The sequence below is a fragment of the Harpia harpyja genome, chromosome 9 (genome assembly GCF_026419915.1).
Source record: "Harpia harpyja isolate bHarHar1 chromosome 9, bHarHar1 primary haplotype, whole genome shotgun sequence".
Lineage (NCBI taxonomy): Eukaryota > Metazoa > Chordata > Aves > Accipitriformes > Accipitridae > Harpia > Harpia harpyja.
This window is the reverse complement of record NC_068948.1, coordinates 41,770,937-41,794,133: the sequence shown is the minus strand read 5'-3', so window position 1 is coordinate 41,794,133 and position 23,197 is coordinate 41,770,937. Positions and strand designations below refer to the sequence as shown.

The window sequence follows — 23,197 nt, the reverse complement described above, 5'->3', positions numbered from 1 at the left end:
GGGGTACCTTGCAAGCACAAGTATATATTCACACTTCCTACATCATCACTGGCTCCTGGAACAACCTGGGAGAAGCCAAAGCTTCTCCCTGGCCTCAGTTATCTAAGCTCAGGCTTTCCCGGATCTTGTAACAGTATGAAAGTCCTGCTTGAACCTGCAGTCACACAAGAACCTAATACTGAAGGGGGTTTCTCAGGTCATCAAATGCAGTTTTCTCTCAAATGATGATAACCAAACCATACACATTGACCACTGACACATTCACTAGGATACCTATTCCACACAGCAACCCTGAAATGTTCATCCACATAATGTCACTCTTTAAAAAAAAAAAAAAAAAAAAGCCCAAACCACCCCCCAACTTAAATTCAGTGTTGTAAAGGAAACCCAAGGGTAAAATCCAGAAGCTGTAACGAGGCACTCAAAATGAGTTATGTGAATGGTTCTGTACATTTAAGTTAGCTTTTAAGACCAAGTGTTAATAATCATCTTGACAAATAAATATTGGTTGCTATTTGCAGGATGAACTGGAAGATATGCACACATGTAAGACAGTATATTTTTGTAACTGTTAGGAACAACCTTCCCACAAATTAAGAAAACTTTCAGATGATTCCTATTCACCAGATATTTATTTTAATTACTTCCCTCTTTCACCTACTACATAAGCCTCACTAATGGCAAAACTGGAAGCTTATGGAAAGAAATAGGAACTTGTTGCATACAGAGCTCAAGTCTTTTTAGCCAATATATTGCTTCTATTTCTCATTCAACAAACCTATCTATTATAAACTCCACTTCTGGCTAGCTTTGCTTTATTCCAAGTACCAACATGAAACCAAGCCAAGTTGTTTTCAGATATCTAGCACACCTAGTGGGGGAAAAAAAAAAAAAAAAAAAAAATCTGTCACAGTCATTGTACGGTTATCCCAGTAATAAGTTTGTTTGCTTTTTAAACAAGACAGTGAATACAAACAGATGATGTATACCACAAAACTGGATGAAGCGCAAGGAAGGAACATCGTTTACAGAAACAATCTTAAAAAAAAAAAAGAAAAAAGGCTGTGTCAATACATCTATGACAAAAAGCGCACAGATCATACACAGGCATCTGCACATATACGTAAAAGACAATAAACCGAGGACATTTGATTTCTACTTTTTCACAACACAAATTAGAAGTTTAAGATTACTGTCATCTCTTCATATGGCATTAACCTTAAAGTTAAAAAATAGTCAGTAGCAGTAATTTTTTTAATCTCTTGCTGTATGCTTCCATTGAAACATTTATCAGCATTGTTTCCTGCTCAGAGAAAAAACAGGCAGTTTGCAGGGCAAGCACAAAACCGGAGGTTTATTGCATTAAGGTTTCTATCTGCTTACTCATATTTATTTCCTCAAAGTTACACAGCATTTGAGGGCACTTTTGTCTCCTTGTTTTGATGAAGCAGTAGAAGAGGAGAAGAAAAAGCAAGGGATTAATCTAACAAGATTAATGACTTTGCAGAAAGTTTAAAAAGTAAAACATCAGTTCTGAGCATCGAGAAAGCTTGCATGGCTTTGACACACATTATCTTATTTTTTTAATGAATACCATAACAGGTTACTTCTGAACCAGCACCTTAAGTAAAGCCCACAGCCAGGGAGTAAAACCACATGCAGTCAAATAGCATACTGTTTACATGCCATAAAAAAAGACAGTCTGCTTTTAAATATTGATTCTTATAGGCAACAAGGCAAGATCAACCTTTTCAAGCACACACAAATAAGGATTTCAACATTACTTTAGAAGCATTGAACAGTGCTTTCACTTCTGTAATAACCACCTTTCGTAGGGTAGAAGAGCCTTCCAGAAAATAGAAGAAACATGCAGAGCAGCAAAGTAATTCAAGTAAAGCAATTGTTTCACAAAGGACAACTGAAAAGGCAACAAGCTGAACTTTACATTAAATCACCAACATTTTTATTTTGGTTTTGCCCTAAAAAGTCAGATGCAAGATAATAACAGCGGTTTTCATAGGACAGAATATGTCAAACTTGGTAACACTACAGACACTGCCAAAATCGAAGCCTTAAAGCAGATGCCGTCAGGCGGGACAGGAAGCCAGTATTCCTGGGGAAGAGGAAAGTGAAAGGGAAGAAGGATCGGAGAAATGAAGTCAAAAAACAGGCACGACTACCCCCCACGTAGGGTCTGAGCAAATCCCGGTAACGAGGCCCCCTCACAGGGGGACGGCGGAAGGGCCCGGGGGAGAGCAAACACCGGGGACCACGGAGGAACCCAGGCAGCAAGGGGAGGACCAGGAAGGACTCGCAGAGGAGCGGAGACGGGTGGGACACAGCCACCCGGGCGCGGACGGCCCGGGGAACAGCGGGAACCGCTGAAGCCCCTCTGGCAGAGGCCGAGGCCCGCCTGCGGCCTAGTCAGCGCTGAGGCCGCGGCCCGCACTCACATCTGGCTGACGAGCTTCTGCCGGAAGTTGGTGCTGCGCCAGTCGGTCTCAGGCCCGGTCACGTCCATCCCTGCCGCCACCGCGAAGGCCGACCACCACCTCCGCCGCTACCGCCCCGCCGCCGCGCTCCCCCGCCGTCTCTCGGCCGCACACCACCGCGGAAGTGCCTCGCACCCACTTCCGGCGCGCTGAAGGCTTGAGGGAAATGAAGTCCCGGCGCCAACCCGGCCAACTCTCGCGAGAGCTGGCCGCCTCGGCGCGGGGCTCGCTGGGAAATGTAGTCCCGCCCCTGCACGCTACTTACGGTAGCGACCCGGGCACCGACAGCGAGGGGGTGCCTGCCGCCCCAGGCCCCGCCGTGGGGGTGACGGGCCCGGCTGGACGACCGAGCCCACCCCCGCCCAGGGACACACACACACACATAGAGAGCAGCGCCACCGGTAGCCGGGCCCCCTCGGGCTGGCGGGTGCCCGGGTGACGCTGGGGGCTCTCGCCCCCGCCGCCCGCCCCGGTTCCGGCCGCGGCCGCCCCTCCCTCGCCGGGCGGGCGCGTCACGCGCGGTCGCCGTGGTTTCCGGGTCGCACATGAAGGCGGAAGCCGCTGGCGGAGGCCGCCGCGCTCGGTAGGTGGCTGGGGCGGCGGCGGAGCGGGGGGCGGGGGGGTGAAGAGAGAGCGCAAGGCCCCCGGTTGGGCCGCCCGGTGCTTGCGGGGAGGCGGCGACCCCCAAGCGGCCCCGGCGTCACCCGTTCCCCCGGGGAGGTGGGGGGGGGTGGATGGCGCCGAGAGCGGGAACCTTTCCCGGCGCAGCCCCCCGGGACGAGGCGGTGTCCCGCTTCCCCCTGCTCGCCGCCGGGATGCCCAGAGGCGGGGGCGCGGAGGTGGAGGGGGCGGGGGGAACGGCCGGAGCAGGTCCGGGGGCAAGCGCGGCAGGCACCGGAGCGGGGTCTGCCAACCCCACGGCCGCCCTGGTCCCGTCGAGCCCCTTGCCACGGCCCTGCCGCCCGCCCACACGAAGCCACCGAGGCCGCCCCAGCCAGGCCACGGCAGCAGCCAGGGCCCTGCTGGCTGCGTGAAGCCCCTGAGGATCCCCTTGGCGAGGCCGAGGCCAAGACCCACGTCCCCGCGCAAAGCTGCCCGGGCTGTGCCCGCAGGGGAGGTGGGATGAGCAACTGGGAGGACGTTGGGTCTCAGGACCTGCAAAGGTGTTTTCAACAGGGGAAGAGAAAGTAAAACCAGAAGCGCGCTTGAACCGGCTTTCACCTCGTCGTCACAGGGTTAGTCTGGAGTCAGGCTGTCTCTTTTAATGATGGGCAACTCTAGGTAGCCTTCCCCTGCGGAGAAAACGGCTCGTTCTGTGCTCCTGATGGGAAATGTATAAGTTACGGGGCAGGGGGGAACCCCACAGGTCCCTACAGGAAGAAAATTAACGTGGCAAATGATATGAATGAATTCATGTTTGGTACAGAAATCAGAGCTGAAGCATGCAGGGAGAGGCCTTTGCTCTCTTCCAGGTCACTTAATTGTTGTATTTGGCACAGAATTAATTACTTTCTAATTTTTTTTCCTCCTTGTATTTTAGACTATTAAAAATTCATGATGTGGTTTAAGCAGTTCAGCAGAGCAGGTTCAAATCTTGCCAACTAGCTGAGTCTCTCACGATTCGTAGAACATATACCATTGGCTAATTTATAAACTGGCAATTTTGGCATAGTTATTACTTAGAGAGCTTGATCCTGTAGAAGCTTCATTAAAAAAAGAAAGTGGTGTTGTTCTATGGAAAAGACTTTAGGATTTTTGAGGGGCTTTCTGAGAGTTCTTGGGATAACTAAAACAATTCTGTCAAAAGAACATATTTCTCACAGATTTACCGCATCTATCTGGACATAGAACTAAACACTACCTCCCGATTCTGGAAAAAGCTGGAGCCTTAATCGTAGGACATCTGTTTTTAGGGTAAGCAGGTACACCCTCCCTGAATATAGTTGGTTAACACATCATCCTTCAAACACAAACAGCCACTCCATCCAAACTGGAACATGACTGCTGGAAGACTCAGGTGAAAAGCAAATCTTGTTTCAAGATTAGGAACGAGAGAAAAAGAAAAATAGTAAGAGATAATCAAACTCTTAAAAAGATGATGAAGCCATAAGAGAAAGCATTTTAGCACCGTATTGAATATTTTTTCTTTATTACAATTTCTTGGTAGCATTTGGGCCACAGGCCACCTCCCAAAAATGCACCACAGAAAACTTTACAACTCCATGAATCTGGGTAAGTTGCAAGTTACAGATAAGGGAAAATAGTCAAGTTAGAAAGCTCATACTCTTTAGGTTATGCTATTGTTCATGGGGAAAAAATATTTTTAAATATTTATATAAACATAGATACCTTTCATGGGAGTTTAGCCATATACATATTAAATACAAGATGTTTTATTCTCAATATGTCTTAGAAATAACTTGTAATAGGCTTGGGGAAAAAAACAACAAACCACAGGTGTTTGCTTCTGAAAGGAATGAATGCCAAAATTTGTGAGACAGCATAGTTTGCAAAAGCTGTTTCCCAAACCACGCCTTTTGGTTTCCTCCCACACTTCAAGTATATTACTAATGCTAGAAACTGAAAATGGCTCAGAAATTCAGCCCAGAGTGATGTGCTTGCATATTTCCATTAGTGACTTAAAGAAAGATTGTGTGTATAGACCTAGCAAAAGCATCTCATCGTTTGATGAGTGTTCAGAACTAATGTTGAAATATTATATACTACCAGATGTCTTTGTTTCTTTTTGCAAGGACCTCAGTCAAAAGGAGTTGTTTGGGTTATTTCCCATATTTGTACAAGGTTCCTAAAGTGAAGTGGTATTTCAGGAAGATTTTTTTTGCACAGTTGTGAATGCATAGAGGCATAATTCTGAAAGAAGCACTGCCGAGCAAAGCTTCTGTTTTTCCTTCACCCCTCTTCTCTTCCCCTTTTCTTCAAAAGGCATGAAACTGGCTTAAGTCTTGGCTACACATAATGGTGTACTCAATTGTCTGCCGTGTAGCAGTCTTAGAAGTGCCCATTACAAATTATGATACAGTTAGTGAATTATTCCAGTATCTGCACTCCAGTTAGAATGAACAATAGTTTTGCTTTTCAATTTACATTGTTTGTGGCATCACATCTGTTTTCTGAACTATTTTGGCAGGGACCCAGCTGCCTCCCCATTCTGCACACTCCCTGACTAGTTGATCTATTTGTTTGTGTGCCCTCTGCCCTGTTAAAATTCTGGTACATAGCCAGGTTCTGCCTATTTGCATCTGCAACCCCTGAGAGTCAGCATAACTAGCATTTTACTCTAGTCTTGTATCTTGTCTTCTTGTCAGGCTTTCAGCTGAAGCCTGGCTTAGATCCTAATTCTTGTTACTCCCTAGGGAGAGATGAAGGTGTGGGAAGCCTTAGGGCACCGATTTTAAACTTCCTCCAACGTACTATGACTTTTAATTGCCTAATCACAGTCAGCACACCATACTGGTTGCTCTGTATTAGAAAAAAGCTATGAAGAAGATAGCCTGCAAGAAAGAGGACAGAGCTGCAACTGAGGGGCATCAACAAGCTTTAAGAATGGAGCAAGAGGAACCACACAAATTTCAATAGCAGAAGTCATGCACCTGGGTCACAGTAACTCCATATATTGGAGCAGGCTGGAGACAAGGCTGGCTAGAAATCAGCTTTTTAAGAGAGCCTGGGGGTCCTGATGAGCAGCAAGCTGAATATGATTCCTCCAATAGGGGCCAGCTTCATACTGGACTGTGTTAGCAAGAGCATAGCCAGTAGGTCATGGGAAATTATCATTTCCCACTCTATTCAGCACTTACAAGCCCACAAAAGCTGAATACCATGCCCAGCTTTGAGCTCCATACCGAAAGAAAAACCTGTGAGTTCAGTGAAGGACCACCATACAGGGCAGGAGCACATACAAGGAGATACAAACACATGCAAGGCAAGATGACTGGGTTTGTTCAATACAGAAAAGAAAAGGCTAAGGGGAGAGCCACTTGCCGTTTTTTAAGCTAATGGGTACTGGAAGGTGTAGAGCCATACTCTTCTTTGTGGTACACAGTGCCAAGGATGAGAGGCAAGTGTCACAAATTGCAGGAAAAGAAATTGAGACAGGATAAAAAAGAAAACAAATCTGATGCTTAAGCACTCAGTTTTCCAATTCTTGACAAGGATAGAGATTCTGCACTTGACTAGACAAGGCTCTCGGCATCCTGACCTGATTCTGAAGTTTTCCCTGCTTCAAGCAGGAGATTGGACTAGAAACCTCCCAAGTTTCTTTCCAGCCTAAATTATTCCACAATTCTCAGAAAGCATGGGACCCCCACCAAGCTTAAACCACCTGTCCATATGGCAGTAAGCTAAACAGATTTGGATACCCAACACCAGCAAGCTCTAGTTTATTTTGGGCACAGCTGATGCACAAGAAGATATCACTATCTGCATAAAACACCTCTTTGTAGAGATGTAACTGACAGCTGCAAGCTCTTGAATACAAAAATGTCTGAGTTTCCATAGAAACTAACTTGGATAATCCTTCCTGTATCCAGCCATTTCTCTACAGTAGAGAACTAAGGCTGTCAGCACAACTGTACAAGAAAAAAAAAACCACCCCCACACCACACACTAGTAAGCATCACTGTATGACATGGATGCTAGTCATAAAAGGGGTGAATACTTGCCTAGGTATGTATCATACCATGCAATACCAATAACAGCCTTCAGCACTGTAAATTATCTACACTATGTTTAAAGCACAGGATCAGTGCACAGCATATCTCACCAGAAAATAAAGGCCGAGTGTATCTGTAATGGCAGCAGGATGCATCCAGGACATACGCCCTGACCCAGCTGCTGGGAAATGCTCCCAGCTACAACATATATTCTTAGGGAAGCAGGACTCTTCTCAACCTCAGGAAGCATATGGTTTAAGGCATATGAATTCCCACTCCCCAGAATGTTCTTTCCTGGAGCAGCACACAAACAGCATGGTGTAACAATTGCTCTGCGCTTAAAAGTTCAGGTAGGACAGACATTGCATTCTCTTCTACCATATCTATTTTGCCATGCCTTTAACTTTTCCTTTCCCTGTTCTAGTTGAGCTACTCCATTCCTATACCCTGTGTTCTTAAAAGGATAAGGATTTTCAGTGAGCACAAGAGCAAGCCAGCATACCAGTCTCACACCATTTTGCCATTTGAATGATCAAGCTACAATCCATTCCCTCAATTCCTCCTATGCCAGTGCCAACCTTCTCACTCATAAACCACATACCTTTGCTGTGAAAACAAGTATTCTGTCATTGATCAGAGAGGGGATTTTGTTTAAAAAAAAAAAAAAAACAACCAACCACAACTCTTTTCATGTACAGATAAGCAGTTATTGCAGTTGAATAATCAGAAGCCTAACACTTCTGCATTTTTCATACAGGTAATCTGCAGAAGCATGTTGTGGTAATGGAATTTGAATACAAGACAATCACACAGAGCTATCAGCAAGCCACTGAGACACTGTAGCTTCCACTGTGTCCATAGCTTATTACAAGAGACCACTAGTGATACAGTGAACTTTGAATGTAGTACAGGAAATAGAAGGAAATACTGTATTTCCTTCATACTCCCTCCATGTCTACCACTGCAAGGCATGGCTGCTTTCTCCTGGTTCCTAAATGGAATCCAGGCATGGAATATAGAAAACTTCAGTCTATTGAAAAAGAGCAGTCATGTCTTTCTAGGTACCCCTGAGGGTTTTGCCATTTATGGGGGATTTTTGTTTGCTTTGGGTTTTGAACTCCTTGACTTGAAGTGACTAAACAGTGCATGTCTTCTTACATTAGCATTGCCTATAGAAGTGCACGTACAATTACTGACCTCATAGGCCTCCTTCCTCTTTATGTAGTGGGCACTCAGTTATAGTACCCTAAAATTAATCACTACATTAACCCATGTCCTCTAAAAGACAAATGCAAACCAACATAACTGCAGTCTCAAATACCTTGTGCAGCCACCTTAAGAAAATCTCTAGTCTGATTTTCTCTGCAGTTTCAAAGTGGTTGGAACAAGGACTTGCTTTCCCTTGTTTCTGGAGACAGCATCCCACAGAACATGAGACAATATTTTTTATCTTTACTACTGTTAAAGCAGCATGGTGAATAGGAGGAGTTCCTCATCTCTTCCGAGGGTCAGTCCTGCAATACTCAGCCACTGAACATCACTGTTAACAGCTGACCAGCACTGAGAAACTTGCACAAGAGGAGAGAAAAAAACCCCAAACTTATCACTCGGATTTCTAGGAACTTGGCTCAGTCACAGAGTTAGTTTCTCAATAATAGAAGTAAGAGAACAGAGAGGCCTCAAGAATGTCCTACAAGCAAGAAGCTGATAGGAGAGAGGCTCAGGATAGAGGGAACTTAACTGCAGGATTCAAGGGACTGTGCATTTACATTAGCTAGCAAGGGCCTGCCTACAGCCCCTTCATTTACAGGGGCAGATATGCCAGTCTGTGAAAATGGTGTCTCAAGCCCTAAAATCTAGCAGAGTTCCTGAGTGGCCAGGAAGGAAAAACAGTAAATAGAAGATTTTCTACAGCATACAAGAGGCTGAACAAACCTGTTCTGTCTCTCCATTCAGAACTGTACTGCTTGTACTACATTTAGCTTTTTTTTTTTTTATAAAGGGCAATAAAGATTAAGCAAAATACAAGTTTGAGGAGATAGGGTTAAATTACTTTCAGCTCAAAATATACAGAGGTTATTCAGTAAGTTTCCTTGTAATTTTTAAGACTGATGGACACTTTACAACGCATAACAATTCCTAGACAGATTAACAGTCATTCCCCCATCCAGCTGGTATCCACACATTAAACAGCACACTTCCACTGTTTTGGCTACCAGATTTTTAGACAGTAACAAAGGCACAAAGCACACGGGTCACAGTTATACAACACAGTGTGAGAAGCACGGTGCTGTGCTAACTCTAATATCCCTCCCCAGCAAATTTGTGGTCAGCATTTAAAACAGTACTCGGAGAAATACTCAAAACTATCAGCTCACCAAGCACACTGCATTGAATCCAGAAAACTCAAATGGCAAAACCACCCCACTTTTCTTTCAAAGCAGCCCACAACACAACCTCACTAACCCTGTTTCAACAACCACCCTTTATAACTTCCTACCCACCCAACCCCAGCTGCTCCTTGTACAGCTATTAGAAAGCTGAGCACACTCAGTAATCAGCTAAATGAATCTTGCTGGCCATTCCCCCACAAGCTGTTTAATGGTTCTCTACCCTTCTTTGTCTTAAAGGTCTTTTCTACCAGCTCCTAAGACTACCTAGGTAGGAGTTAAGTGGCTTTCCTTGGCTTTTGGCTCAAAGAAGAGGACTTAACCACCTATGTCAGTCAGACATCATAGACTAACACCACACATGTCCACCTTTAATTTTTTAAGTTGGGAACAGTTCATGAAAATGACTGCAGTGAGAATTTTCCTAGAGTAGTCTGTTACCACTGGTTAACAACTATGACAATAGACAGGCATACTTACTTATAAGCCTTGAAGCCCCGTTTAGGAGAGTAGGGAGGTACACATAACAGGATACAGGTTGTCTGAGTAGCCACAGTGTAATTAAGAAACTTCATGTATCTGTGTACAAAAAGAGCTTATGAGTGCTGGCAAGGTTTAGACCACATACACTGTACCTGCTCAATAGTATTCTACCCTTTTTCCACAGCAGCATTGGTATTCAACCTACACACCCAAAATTGGTTAGCAGCAAATAACTGTGGATCGCAAAAAAACTCACAGGTAGCTATAGAGAGTGGTGAATTTCCATACTATAGTGGCTCTGTGCTCCAAATGCACAAGGCAGCTCTTGTGTTGGTGTACATGCATGAGTGACCACCCTAAGGACAGTCCAGCTCACCAGTGACAGCCAAGATACAATCCAGGGGCAGAAGTTGAGAACAAGAAGTAGGGACTGCCAAAATTCAGAAAATAAAGCATATCAAAATACCTGTAGGCTCAGCTGTTGACTAGCCAAAAATCAGCTGTGGAGGATGGTTCAGCTGCGCTCCCAGCATCTATGTTTGACCACACTGGCCTTACCACAGGTCTGCTAGAAGGGTTGGTTTGTTCAGCTATTGCTAACAGTTGTGGGATAATTCAAGTCCGTATCTAGTAGAACTAGCAGTGAGATAAACTTGCTGCATATCTCTGAGACAGCCCCATTTGCCACTGAAAGCTCTGCAGATACTAATGCTCATACAGGCTTCAGAATCCCTGAATTATTTCAATTATTTTTATTTTTATTTACTCTCCTTCATAATACCATTTGATCTTCCTGGTTCCAGTTACCATATTTGTAAGATCGCATCCTTTCTGCAGCTTTACTTGCTGAAAGCTTCACCCCCTTTCTGTTCCTTTTTAAGATTATTTGGATACAGAATGTACTCTGAATAGTAACTCTACAGTTATATTAATTAAAGGTAGATTTAAATAAAGGCTTGGCATGATTATACAGGTTTCCCACTCTACCCTGCATGTATCTCTCTCTGGAAACCACTTCTCCTACAATACATTTCTTTGCTAACACTTGTTACATGGGGTCAATGGCCTGTGTAGTTTTAATATATCTCACTCACTTCTCCCTAGCCTCTTCCACCAATCCCTACACTATATGACACACTATAGGCTTGTATCAAAGGTCATGCTGTTTGCCCTATCCAACAAAAGTCTTTGAGTTCAGAAAATAGTTCATTTGTTACGTTCACTTCTGCTTTTTGATGCAACGATTTTATTCTTATAGAGACTTCTTTGATATAGCTCTCTAAGTAGCTGAAAAGATGCAGCCTTTTTTTGAGCATTAACCACATTAACTCTGGAGTGTTAACCACATTAAACCACATTAACATGGTTAATGAGGTTTATCTGAATCGGTTCCTCATTTGGACCATATCTCACCTGACCTTGTTTTTGCTGCATTTATTCCCTTCTAGTGAAATGGGAAATTTCTGATCAACATCTAGTAACACTCACTCCTTCACTTGCCTTTACTATATTATCTCCCTTGCCTCAATCCATCACTTCTAGTATTACCCAGGAGCAAATCAAATGATACAGTAATGTTTTGTCTGCTTCAAAAGCAGTCATCTTACTTCTAGGAAAAGCATTTACCTGTCATGAAAAATAATCCATTACTCATCTCTTCAGCTGATGATGGATAGTTTCCCCTGTATAATTGACCTGAATGTGCTCCCTAGAAGGCTGTCTCATCAGAGCTCCTATTCTGGGCTGCTTGTCTTGGTTTTGCTGGCAAAGAGCAGACAACCATTAACAGGCTTTTTCAGGTTTTTTTCCATCCCATTTACCATGCAGTGCCACCTAGCTTCCTTTTGTTTTGGACAGTGTAGGGTAACTTCCCTCAGGCAGAACAATAAGCATTTTCATATTTCTTGGTGTCATCCAGATAGCTCCTTCCTCACTGACCATACACAGAATACCTTGCAGTACTTTGAGAGATTTCCAGTGTTGCATTCGCTGTCTATAGCTGGCACAATTAAACAATGGTTCCATTTCTTCATTGTTTATTTGGATTTGCTGGGTTTGTTCTGCTTTTGCTTCTCTGACTGCTGATAACCCCTTGTGACTATCCCTTGTGCCACTAAGCTATTTCCCAGGCTGCTGGAGAAGAGGATATTATAACTGTGTCTTAAGCACCATATCAGCTAAGTAACTTCCTTTTGGTAATGTGAGGGTTTTTTTAATGCGCTCTGACAACTGGATAGAGTCTATGAGCTGTAACTGCTACAACTTCTGACATTCGTCAAAGACAATGGAAAGGGTAAATTACAGGATGGTAGAAGAGGACTCATGAGATTTTGAGAGCTTAACCATAGACATGAAACACAACCACAGCCAGCTAGCTTTTTACAGGTGTTTCCCCATGTGCCATAGGCGACCTTCCTACAGTGGCAGTGGCAGCCCTAGAAAAAAGTACAGGATAGCCCTCTACAGTGCCTACACTGGAGGAAATACCCTGTCTCTGCAGGGAATCACAGTGAAGTGGAAAGCAGTTGTGCATGCTAGCTTGAAGTTGTCACGATAAAGAAACTCACTTTGAAGCCTACAGTTTCATATAGTATTTTATAGAATGACAGTTGGAAATGAGCTCAGCTAAGGAAAATGAAAAAGCAAAGACAGGGAGAGAGGAGAACTTTCAGATTCTGTGGTAAAATATCAAGAGAAAGACAGAACGTGCAGTTTATATTGCAGCAAGGTTATCTGAGGATATTAGGCAATTTAGCAAAAATATGTCTGTTCTTTGTTATAAATGATGCAGAAATGCAAAAGAAACAAGGGGTTCTGGTAATGGGTTGGGAAGTGAAACTCCTGCTAAGAAAAAAAAAATATCCCTACATGCTACATACTTTGAGTCTTGGACTGAAAACCCAAGAGTCAGAATACTTGTTTGAAAAACCATGTTCTGCCACTTTGGTGTGCTGATGTACACCTGTCTGTTTCCAGTATCATCATTCAGAATAATTTATTCAGGGTAGAACTGTCTCTCCATTGACTGAAGAATTGGTTTGATTTATTTTCTGTGACAGGCGGGGGTCAGAGGACCATTAGTAAAGCAAAAGGCACAAACCTTTGCTGATTCTGTTGTCTCACAGATTTCATTCTGCTACAGCTGGTGGCTGAGCATTTCTGCCTGGGATGGCGGAGGATCAGGAGCTGACTCAGCCACACAAAGCTCAACTCGAGCCCTCCCTTCAGCAGCGCACCAGCAACACATACCGCAGTGCAGAGCACTCTCAGGCCTTGCTCAGTGGCTTGGTATCTCTCCGAGACAGCAGCATCCTCTTCGATGTAGTTCTGGTAGTGGAAGAGAAACCTATTGAGGCTCATCGCATACTTCTAGCTGCATCCTGTGACTACTTCAGGTACACTTCCATACAGCAGTAACAAGCATGTGTCTGAATATTACTCAAACCTGCAACATCCAAATCTTCTGTCTCGGCACGCTGCTTCTGGATGTAAAATTAGACCTGTAAGATGGAGCTGAATGTGTTTCAAAATACTAAGTATGGCTTTATTCATCTTTCTGTTATTTCTCTACAGAAATAAAGCTCTTGTTCCTGCACACTGAGCTTACCTCCACTAAATTCACTGCCTGTGGTACTTGGAGGTATATAAAGAGGAGAGACTATCTGAACAGCTGTCTTCTGCATAAATGCACTCTGGGTGGCTTTTAACATATCCTTAGCATTGGAAGACTTTGCCCATTGTGGTGATCATTTCATAACACACAAAAAGTCACTGGAAGTGGGTCACTCCTCTGTTACATGCCTATAGTGTGACTCACTGTCCATTAAATCAGGCACTCCTCTGGTCAATTTGACTAGCAGTTTCTTGAACTCACTTTATTTTCATAGAGCAAACAAACAAACAAACAAACAAATAAATCCCAAGGCAATCCAGGCAAACTTCTAACTGGAAGAAAAACTGCTCTAGCTTAGAAAAAATTCCTACAGTCCCAAGTTCCTCTCTTTTTCCTCTTCCCCCACACCCAGAGTATCTGCCTCTGCCCATTGACTGTCCATATGTACTGGGTCTGTATTTAAGTCCTTCAGCTGTGAATCGTACCTTTCACATGGCCCCTACTGTTTTCCTGCAGAATGAATAGTATTACTTTCTTAGGTCCTAAAGGCCTGTACTCTTGGTATCACTGGCTTAGAGAAGAGGTAATGCCATAGAAGTGTCTGGCTAGGTTTTTATCTTTCTGAATATTTTTTTATGTTCCTGGGACAACGTAAGATAAGCAAACTGAAAATAGCTTCAATGCAAATCTGCCATAGCATGTGCCATTGTCTTTTTTACAGAGGAATGTTTGCAGGAGGACTGAGAGAGATGGAACAAGAAGAAGTTCATATTCATGGCATCTCCTACAATGCAATGTGTAAAATCTTGAACTTCATTTACACTTCTGAGCTGGAACTCAGTGTGAACAGTGTACAGGAAACCTTAGCTGCAGCCTGTCAGCTTCAGGTGAGGTACTGGGAGATGTGACAAAAAAAGAAGCAAGAAACAAAAGCAACAATGAAAGAAACAGAAAACATGGATATCTGGTTAGATGGAGGGTTAGGGGGTGAATAAGAGCATGGGTCTGATGAGAAGCATTTCTCTGGGATGCTGTATCCACTGGAACTAATTTATGGAAGGGTAGGAACAATGAATGAGTACTTGCACATCTTATTTGTGCCAATGGTTTTATTACTTATAAAGATTTACCATTTCATCTAGAGGACTATTTTATTTAGCACTCACTTCTACTGATCTGCTTATGAAAGCCTCCCTGAAATAGAATACCTCTGGCCTATGGTAAAGGACAGGGCTTGCTGCTCAGAAATTGTTGTGCTGCTCAAGGTCTTCCCCAGATTGAGTCCACAGGCACATAACCTCCCTTGACCCTGTCACTACAGGAAATCCTACCACTATGGTTTCTGCACTAAGTGCAGAGTTCATGTGCCTTTAAGACAAGTTTTTTCTCTTAATTTCCCCTGCAGCTAACTGCTGCACAAGGCTTTGGTACTAAATCTTAAACTTTCCGCGTGCTTGCTTTGGTTGGTTTGTACACACATAGTTAGCACCACTTTGTTAGCAGAGGGGCTCTTGGACAGCAGTTACTTCTTTATTTGCCAGTAGTCCCTCCTGCCAGATATGACTTCAAATTGTATTCAGAAGACAACACTACATATTAATTTTCCTTTCAAATGGCTTCCTGTGCTCTTGAGTGATGTAGGTATATTTGTTACAGATACAGTCTTTGATGCAGTATGTCTATAGTGCTCTGAAATTACAAAGTGACTATAAACCTGGCTTTCACTATGTCCTCCATGCCTTCCGTTTTCATGACTGCCTCCCAGGCAGCCTGCAGTTTGGTGCCACACTAACAAACCAGGCAGCCTGGCTGTCCAGTGTCCCATGTGTCTTGGAAGACACATTGCTGTTGCACCTGAAGCCAAACTCGTAGGCCTGCAGTATAGTGTGGCTAGAAGGTCTATATTATATTCATCTACATACCCATGTTGAGTTCTTTTTCTCTGGAGAAAGGTGAATTGGGCACAAGTGAACATGGTGATCAGACTGTGAGGAGAGCAGTCATCTTGTGTACCACTTCCTTACAGTCATCCCAGGCTTCTGTCACCTGTCTCTTGAGTGTGAGGCAAGTGGTATCTGAAATGAAAAATCTCTCTCTCTTGCAGATTCCAGAAGTCATTAAGTTCTGTTGTGATTTTCTCATGTCCTGGGTAGACGAAGAGAACATCCTCGACGTATACAGACTAGCTGACCATTACGACTTGAGACATTTGAGTGATCAGCTGGATTCCTACATTTTGAAGAACTTTGCAGCTTTCTCAAGGACACAAGTGTACCGACAGCTACCCTTGCAGAAGGTCTACTCCCTTCTCAGCAGCAACCGTTTGGAGGTTAACTATGAGTTTGAAGTTTATGATGGGGCACTTTTTTACCATTATTCTCCAGAGCAACTGGAGACAGATCAGGTCTCCCTGATGGAGCCCCTTAAGCTACTTGAGACAGTTCGTTTTCCTCTGATGGAACCCCAGATCCTGCAAAGGCTTCATGACAAATTAAGTCCATGTCCTTTAAAAGATACAGTCGCAGATGCATTAATGTACCACAAGAATGAATGTCTTCAGCCAATGCTTCAGAGCTCCCAGACACAGCTGAGATCAGAGTTCCAGTGTGTAGTGGGATTTGGAGGGATGCATTCTACTCCATCCATTGTCCTCAGTGATCAAGCCAAGTATCTGAACCCCTTATTGGGAGAGTGGAGGCACTTTACAGCTGCACTAGCCCCCAGAATGTCCAACCAAGGGATTGCTGTTCTCAATAATTTTGTATATTTAATTGGCGGAGACAACAATGTAAGTGGTTTTCGAGCAGAGTCAAGGTGTTGGAGGTAAGATAAGGATAATCCTGCTATTATTTTTATTGCCACCCTGTTGCCCATCTCTGAGTCAGTAAGCCAGTAGTGCAGTCTGTACACTTGCTAGCCAAAAGATTAGGAACTGATCAGGGGCCTCATTGAAAGAAAACACAAGAAGTAAATAAATGAGCCTCATAGTAACAGGAAGCTTCCAGCAGTGCTAATGGGACTAAGCCAAGCCTGATAGGGTAGAAACAGCTACTTATTCAAGAGTATTACATGTGCTACTTTCTGCCTTGTTGGAGGGGGGAAGTATTAAAGGTGTGGGAAGCAGCAGTGAACCTAGAACCCTAGATTGTCTAGATGCTCTTGAGCTAGGATTTTCTAGAAGTCCTCTGAGTGTAGTTTTGGTCCCAATACAAAGGGATTTAGCTACCAAAAAGAGTTTTTAAATAAAATGCTATTACTGGCTGATTTTCAAGAATCTGTGTGCACAATAGCAGCATTCCAGGGTCCTCTCATATTCTTCTGCGCCAGGGAAAAGAGCAGGAGGAAGGATCAAGTTTAGACCTTTCATTGTCAATTCCATTGCAAAAACAGATACAAACACTTTTATTTTTATATTGTGGTAATTTTTACTAGTTTTAGCTGAGTTTCCCTTATTTTATGGCATGCATAGTTCAACTTCACAACCAGTTTTTTCTGTAAGTAAAATTTCCAGACCAGATAGATATTTTGATCTGAAAGTGAATCATGAGGTTCACTTTGAGCAGCTGATATTTCGGAAAAAGAATCAAAGAACCCACCACATATTTATGCCCTTCTTGGACTCTTGAAGATCCAGATTCAGTCTTTGTGCTATTTTTAGACTGTTTTACCTTGCAGAATGGCTTTGTGCAAGCGGAGATTTTGATGTATAACCTGACAGCAGTGTATAAAATAATGGAAAACCTAGGCTTTTATAGCATGATTATGTCAGCTAAAATACATCTTCTAAAAATAGAATAAAACAACTTTGCTAATAATAAAATGCTGACAAGGCCAAATTTCACTCCACTTACAGCTGAGCTCAATTTCAGCCAGCAACAGTACAGTAACCCACATCTGTGGTACTGTCTGGTATTCCAGCAATGATTCTGTGCCTGTATGAATAACTTTCTTTGATCCCATTCTTTTACAAGGTATGACCCGCGACACAACAAATGGTTCCAGATCCAGTCGCTACAGCAAGAGCATGCTGACCTCAGTGTTTGTGTTGTGGACAACTATATATATGCTGTCGCAGGCCGAGATTACCATGAAGACCTGAGGGAAGTGGAGAGGTATGACCCTAAAAGCAACACTTGGGAATATGTGACACCTCTGAAGAAGGAGGTAAGGAGTCCATTACCCACACACACTACTACAGTTCCCCAATTCCTGATTTAATCTTTTTAGATGCTTTTCTCATGTGTAGTTTTAAATTTGCTGATAGTCAGATGGAAAACAGTAGCCTCTGTATATGGGATAAATGAATATCAAGAAAGGAGAATAATAATATATGTAAATTACATTTTGAGGTTAAATGCTTATTTTTCCTGTTTTCTTGTCATTTTCCCCTACACCTTTATTGTGCTAATCCTTAAAACCATTTAAACTTGAACACATAACCTCTGGGAACAGGAAGTTCCCATTCCTCCTACGCAGGTAAACTATGAGCCACAGTAGTACAAGCTTCTCACTTACAGTTCTGACAACATGCTTTACTCCTGATCAGAAGAGATAATGCCCCAGGAAGAAGGTACATCAGTTTCTATAGACTGCTTAGTTCCTGCACACAGAACTGAGATTGGGTAACAAGTTCTAGTCACAATAGCTTATGTGATGCAGAATCACATCTTGGTGAGCTGACCTAAGACCATTACTCATTTGAAATACGTGAATGAATAGCTGTCTTTTGCCATCAGTAGCATTTATCCTTCTAGAACAGCAATTGCCAAACTAGCAGTTGTGACCTCAGGAACCAGGAAATGGTATAGTGACATGGGAATTGGGGTTATGAGTGGAAAAGTTTGTTCTAAGTTCTAACACTGCTAAAAAAGGCAAGAATTTCCATTTTCAGGTTAAAAGTGTTGCAAAGGAGGAAGATAAATACAAACAACTGCTTGGTGAATCTTGGTTAGGGAAGAAAACTAAAATCCTGAGTAATCTTTCAAGAAACTATGCTGATTTCTACTGTACCTTTTAAAAGCTTTGGGTCAAGTGACCAGCACAAAATAATATTTGTGATTTCATAATGCCTCTCAATTGAGAATCTCAGGACACCTTAAAAATACAAATATTACTGCCATTTTACGAAAGGGATGCAGAGGCAGAAGAGCTTGCATGAGGTCACAAATAATAAATGTGTGTCAATGCTGAGAATATAAAAATCCTTAAGATCCAATTGAGTGCTACTAAGTAGGATATCTTGCATTTCTGATAACACTGCTTGTATAAGAAAAATCTCCAACAGAAAGGTTTCCAAGTAGACTAGGGAGAAAAGTAATAGTATGAATGATCTTCTAATCAAGGAACAATAAAGAATGAGAACCCACTGCAGTTCTGGAAGTTTTAGAAATTCTAGTGTATTTCATTCAGAAATTCACACTTATAGCATAATCACCTAGAAAGGAATTGTCTATAAGAAAATCTTTCCAGATGTTGATATCTGCGTAATACATGAAGAATGTCACTCCCTTAATGTCTATTCCATACGTTGAAACCGGGAGAAATACATAAATCCAGACCTCAACCTCTTGCTTTCCCACGTGGTGATACAGGTATACGCACACGCTGGAGCAGCACTGGATGGGAAGATGTATATTACTTGTGGGAGGAGAGGAGAAGACTATTTGAAGGAGCTACAATGTTATGACCCAAAGACTGACCGCTGGGACGTTTTAGCAGATGGTCCAGTGAGACGTGCTTGGCATGGGATGGCTGCACTGCTAGGAAAGCTCTATGTAATTGGAGGAAGCAACAATGATTCTGGCTACAGAAGGGATGTTCACCAGGTGAGAGCATGTCATACCTGTCTTTCTTGGAAGAGTCTGTTTCTTATGGATGCTTGCACTCTGATGTAATGTCTTTCTCCTAGTAAGTATGCAAATAAAACTGTCTGCCCAGCAACAGCTACTGCACCAGCTCTCCCCCACTCAATTGCAGAACTTGCAATGATGTATTTACTGCTGTCTGTCTTGAACGCATAGTCTAACCCACAAAGCATTAAAGCTCTAGCACTTGGAATTCTTACCAATTTTAAAACAACTTTGATGGATAACATTCATTGGCATGCACATACCCAATAAGTAGCACATCAACTAAATTTACTTTACATTGTCTTCTCACGTGCATTTTTTTCTAAGTTGAGGACTTTTGAATTACCAATGTGTAATTGCAGGACAGATTTGTAAAGGATGTGTTGGATGGCAATTATATAATGCAATTAAACGTACAGTACCTGATGAAAAGTGATGGCTGGTGAGAATTCTCTTGAGTCTTATTCCAGCTTCTAGAACTGCTAGAGACATGAAGAGAAGACACAAAAAGTAACTGCTCTTATAAAGCGAATGAAGATGGCAGAATTAAATCTAGCTGAAAAGTATATCTGAATGATAAAAAGGTGCTTACAAATAAAAGCAGTTAGCCAAGTAAGTACCCAATGAAATCTAAAGCTTCCCAACATATGGTGCAGAGACAGCTCAGCAGATATGTCATATTTGTATGTTCCAGCACATTTTTTCCTAATGCAAACAGATGCATTAAGTCTGAGCTTATATTAGCATGTGTCCTCATCTCTTTCACTTTTGTATACATTTTTTTAATGACGTACAGCTGTTACTCCAGCAGCAGGGTCAGAACTTGTGATTCAAAGCTATATGGCACCTATGCACAGTTTTCTGCTGAGTACTGTACTTTTACTACATAGTGATATGCTCTCTCCATTATCAACACCCTGTCAAAAGACTGATGATATTGCATGGCTTCCTAAATAGTTTGCCATATGGCCAGGCTCTATCACTAAGATACAAGTTCAATTTTGGCTAATCTCTTTCTTTTTCTTACAGGTTGCCTGCTATAGGCCAAGCACTGATCAGTGGACAAATGTATGTCCACTTCCTGCAGGACATGGAGAGCCAGGCATTGCGGTCTTAGACAACAGGATCTATGTCTTGGGAGGCAGATCCCACAACAGAGGAATCCGCATGGACTATGTCCACATTTACGATGCAGAGAGAGACTGTTGGGAGGAAGGACCCCAGCTGGAGGATGATATTTCTGGGATGGCTGCCTGCGTCCTCACTTTGCCCAGGGCTATTTTAATGGAAACAGAGAAATGGTTCTCAGAATGGCACGCAGACCGCGTGAAGTATCACCTTGATTTTCCATCAGAAGTTATGAGCGTATCAGACTGGGAGGAATTTGACAATTCAAGTGAAGATTAGAAAACTTTAATATTTATTTTTTGCCAGTGGATGAGGAAATTAAGGCTTGGAGGAAATACTTAGAGATTTTATATGTCTTTCTTATATATATAAATAAGTATTTAAAGGTTTGAAATATAAGTGTTCTGCACAAAATGCCATTCACAGTCAATATCTGCCCATCTGCAAGTGTTCTGCACAAAATGCCACTTACAGTCAGTATCTGCCCACCTGCGAGAAAGCAGCATTTTTGAAGTAACTACAGAACTGCCATTTTCCCCCAGTTAAAGTATAGAGGTTCTTCTGCTTTGAAGGAGACTTTTCTCAACCTTCAGCATGGACAGGAAAAAACACAGAGAAGGCTCAGCTTGACTAGCTTCTTTCCTTCCAGCTTTTAGCTTGAAATAGCTTTTTCAAAATTTTTTTTTCCTTTTTTTTTTTTGGTAATAGAACTTCCTAGCCAGCTTAACACAGGAAGGTAACACCTAGTGTCTCCCTCCTGTGCCAGGTGTCAGACAGCTTGATTGGTTCTTCAGCAAGATTGAACATACAGAAACAGGAACAGTAGCGAGAAAGTCTGAATCTTCATCTCATCTGGGCATGCAGCCATCTTTGTAACTGGGTTAGAGCCTGTGAACTGACACCCACTCCTGAACTTCTATACTGCAAGTTCTGTCAACACAGTGGAAAGAAGATTTCTAGAAAAAACTCTCTGTACAGAGTATGGCAATCTCATCGTTCGACTGTCAGACACATTTGTTCACAAGCATAAATTAATAAATCCTTGTCAGAACTTTTTTCTTTTTAACTGCTGTCTCAGTTTTATTAACTGTGATGTGGAGTCTGAAGTTAGTGAGCTTAATTAGATCCTACAGCACTACATTAGTATCAGTGAAGTTACACCAGCTTGGGAGATGGGCAATTTTTTTTCATTCTTTTATTATATGCTTTAGAAGAGGATAAAGAGAGCAGAGATTGGTTTGCCAGAGCAGAAGAAAAAAAGTAATAAGGAGATGACTAGAGGTATTGAAGATTACATTGGTCTAAGACCCTGCAGTAGCTGAACTAATGCCAGCAACATAATACAGAATTACTACAGCTCAGAAAGATAAGGCATAGTAAATCCTTCCTTCATGAGGCCTTAAAATAATTGGCTTCTGACTACCATCTTGCTTAACGTTAGTTTAGAAGATGATGTAAAGTCTGAACCAGTGTCATACCTGAATAGCATGGAATCCTTCCTCTTGGAGGGCCAGGAAGTAATCAGTGCCACCAGAAGATCATTAAGAACTACCAAAAGCTTTTACATCTTGTAGCAATAATGGGGTTGCAGGAGAAGGGCAAAACCAAGGTGACAATCAGAATGATATGATACTAGTCAAGTATCATCACATTATGACAAATACTGCACATTGATGTGCTACTTTAGAGAAATGGAAGAAGTTCCTGCATATTACCATTCTTAGGGATATTTTGTTTATGGAAACAAAGATGATTTAAAAATGGACCTAGATGACTACATTAGGAGACTGGGCTTCTGGAAAAGATTGAAGAATATTTGCACAACTCTTTTAATAAGCTCAACAGCTTTTTCTTGGTAAAAGGGGCATTTGTTGGATATTTTCTCCAGCACTGTCAGTTTTCACCTCAGTCTCTGAACCTTTGCCAATTCGCAAATAAAACAAAAGACCTGGTAACTGCAAGAAACCCTGATTATGAGCTTCTTCAGAAAATCTTTTTTTGATAATGAACTCTGAACTGCACAAGGAGTCTGGAAATACAGATTCTATTACACTGCAATATTGGAGACTGATGAGTATTCCTATTTTGCCTACAGAGTTACTTTAAATGTGTAGGAATTAAATGTAGCCCTCAGATGTAAGGACACATCTCTCTGACATGGACATCAGTAGAACCACTCCTTCCAGACTGCAAGTGTTGCAGTGGCAATTTGTTTGATCTGCAAACAAGTGATTCTACTAGTGGTCCAGGTCATATTCTAGACTCAGCTGTTCTAACTAAACCCAGACATCTAACTCAAGTCTAATGCTTGCAGTGCCTTTTCCATTTTAACTAGCATTTCTCGACAGACCAGTGATACCCTATGTTATACAGCTGAAAATGTTATTTAGTCTCTTTCACGATAAAAAAAAACACTAATTGATCTTTGTCTGGCTTCTTTTCCTTTTCCTATGTAAACCACTAGAGGGTATAACTTACTATTACAAATAACCAAGCTGATAGGCTAATTCTTAGATGACATAGGAGATTGTAAAACATCCATGAGTAATTATTAAGATAAAGAAACATC

The 23,197-nt window shown here is 42.4% G+C and overlaps 2 protein-coding genes across 7 annotated transcripts in view; one reads left to right on the top strand and one right to left on the bottom strand.

Moving 5' to 3' along the window:
* Positions 1-2,605, bottom strand: part of MED15 (mediator complex subunit 15) — a 31,771-nt gene extending 29,166 nt beyond the window's left edge. For 2 of the 3 annotated variants that reach the window (XM_052797798.1, XM_052797799.1), the window contains exon 1: positions 2,454-2,605. In XM_052797798.1, coding sequence (XP_052653758.1) covers positions 2,454-2,521 — 68 coding nt within the window. In that variant the 5' untranslated portion in view covers positions 2,522-2,605. The remainder of the gene's footprint in view (positions 1-2,453) is intronic. The other variant, XM_052797800.1, reaches the window with a different exon arrangement.
* Positions 2,606-2,754: 149 nt separating this feature from the next.
* On the top strand, positions 2,755-21,694 carry KLHL22 (kelch like family member 22). Of its 4 annotated transcripts, none has more exons than XM_052797802.1 (7): positions 2,755-3,075; positions 13,181-13,433; positions 14,373-14,538; positions 15,756-16,474; positions 17,623-17,815; positions 19,243-19,476; positions 20,530-21,694. In XM_052797802.1, the coding sequence occupies exons 2-7, from the start codon at positions 13,207-13,209 to the stop codon at positions 20,905-20,907; spliced, it is 1,917 nt and encodes a 638-aa protein (XP_052653762.1). In that variant the 5' UTR covers positions 2,755-3,075; positions 13,181-13,206; the 3' UTR covers positions 20,908-21,694. The 4 variants fall into 4 exon arrangements, with proteins under 4 accessions (XP_052653762.1, XP_052653761.1, XP_052653764.1 ...); XM_052797801.1 differs by having other exon boundaries at positions 13,164-13,433; XM_052797805.1 differs by lacking the exon at positions 2,755-3,075 and adding an exon at positions 13,612-13,678 and having other exon boundaries at positions 13,352-13,433.
* Positions 21,695-23,197: the final 1,503 nt, after the last annotated feature.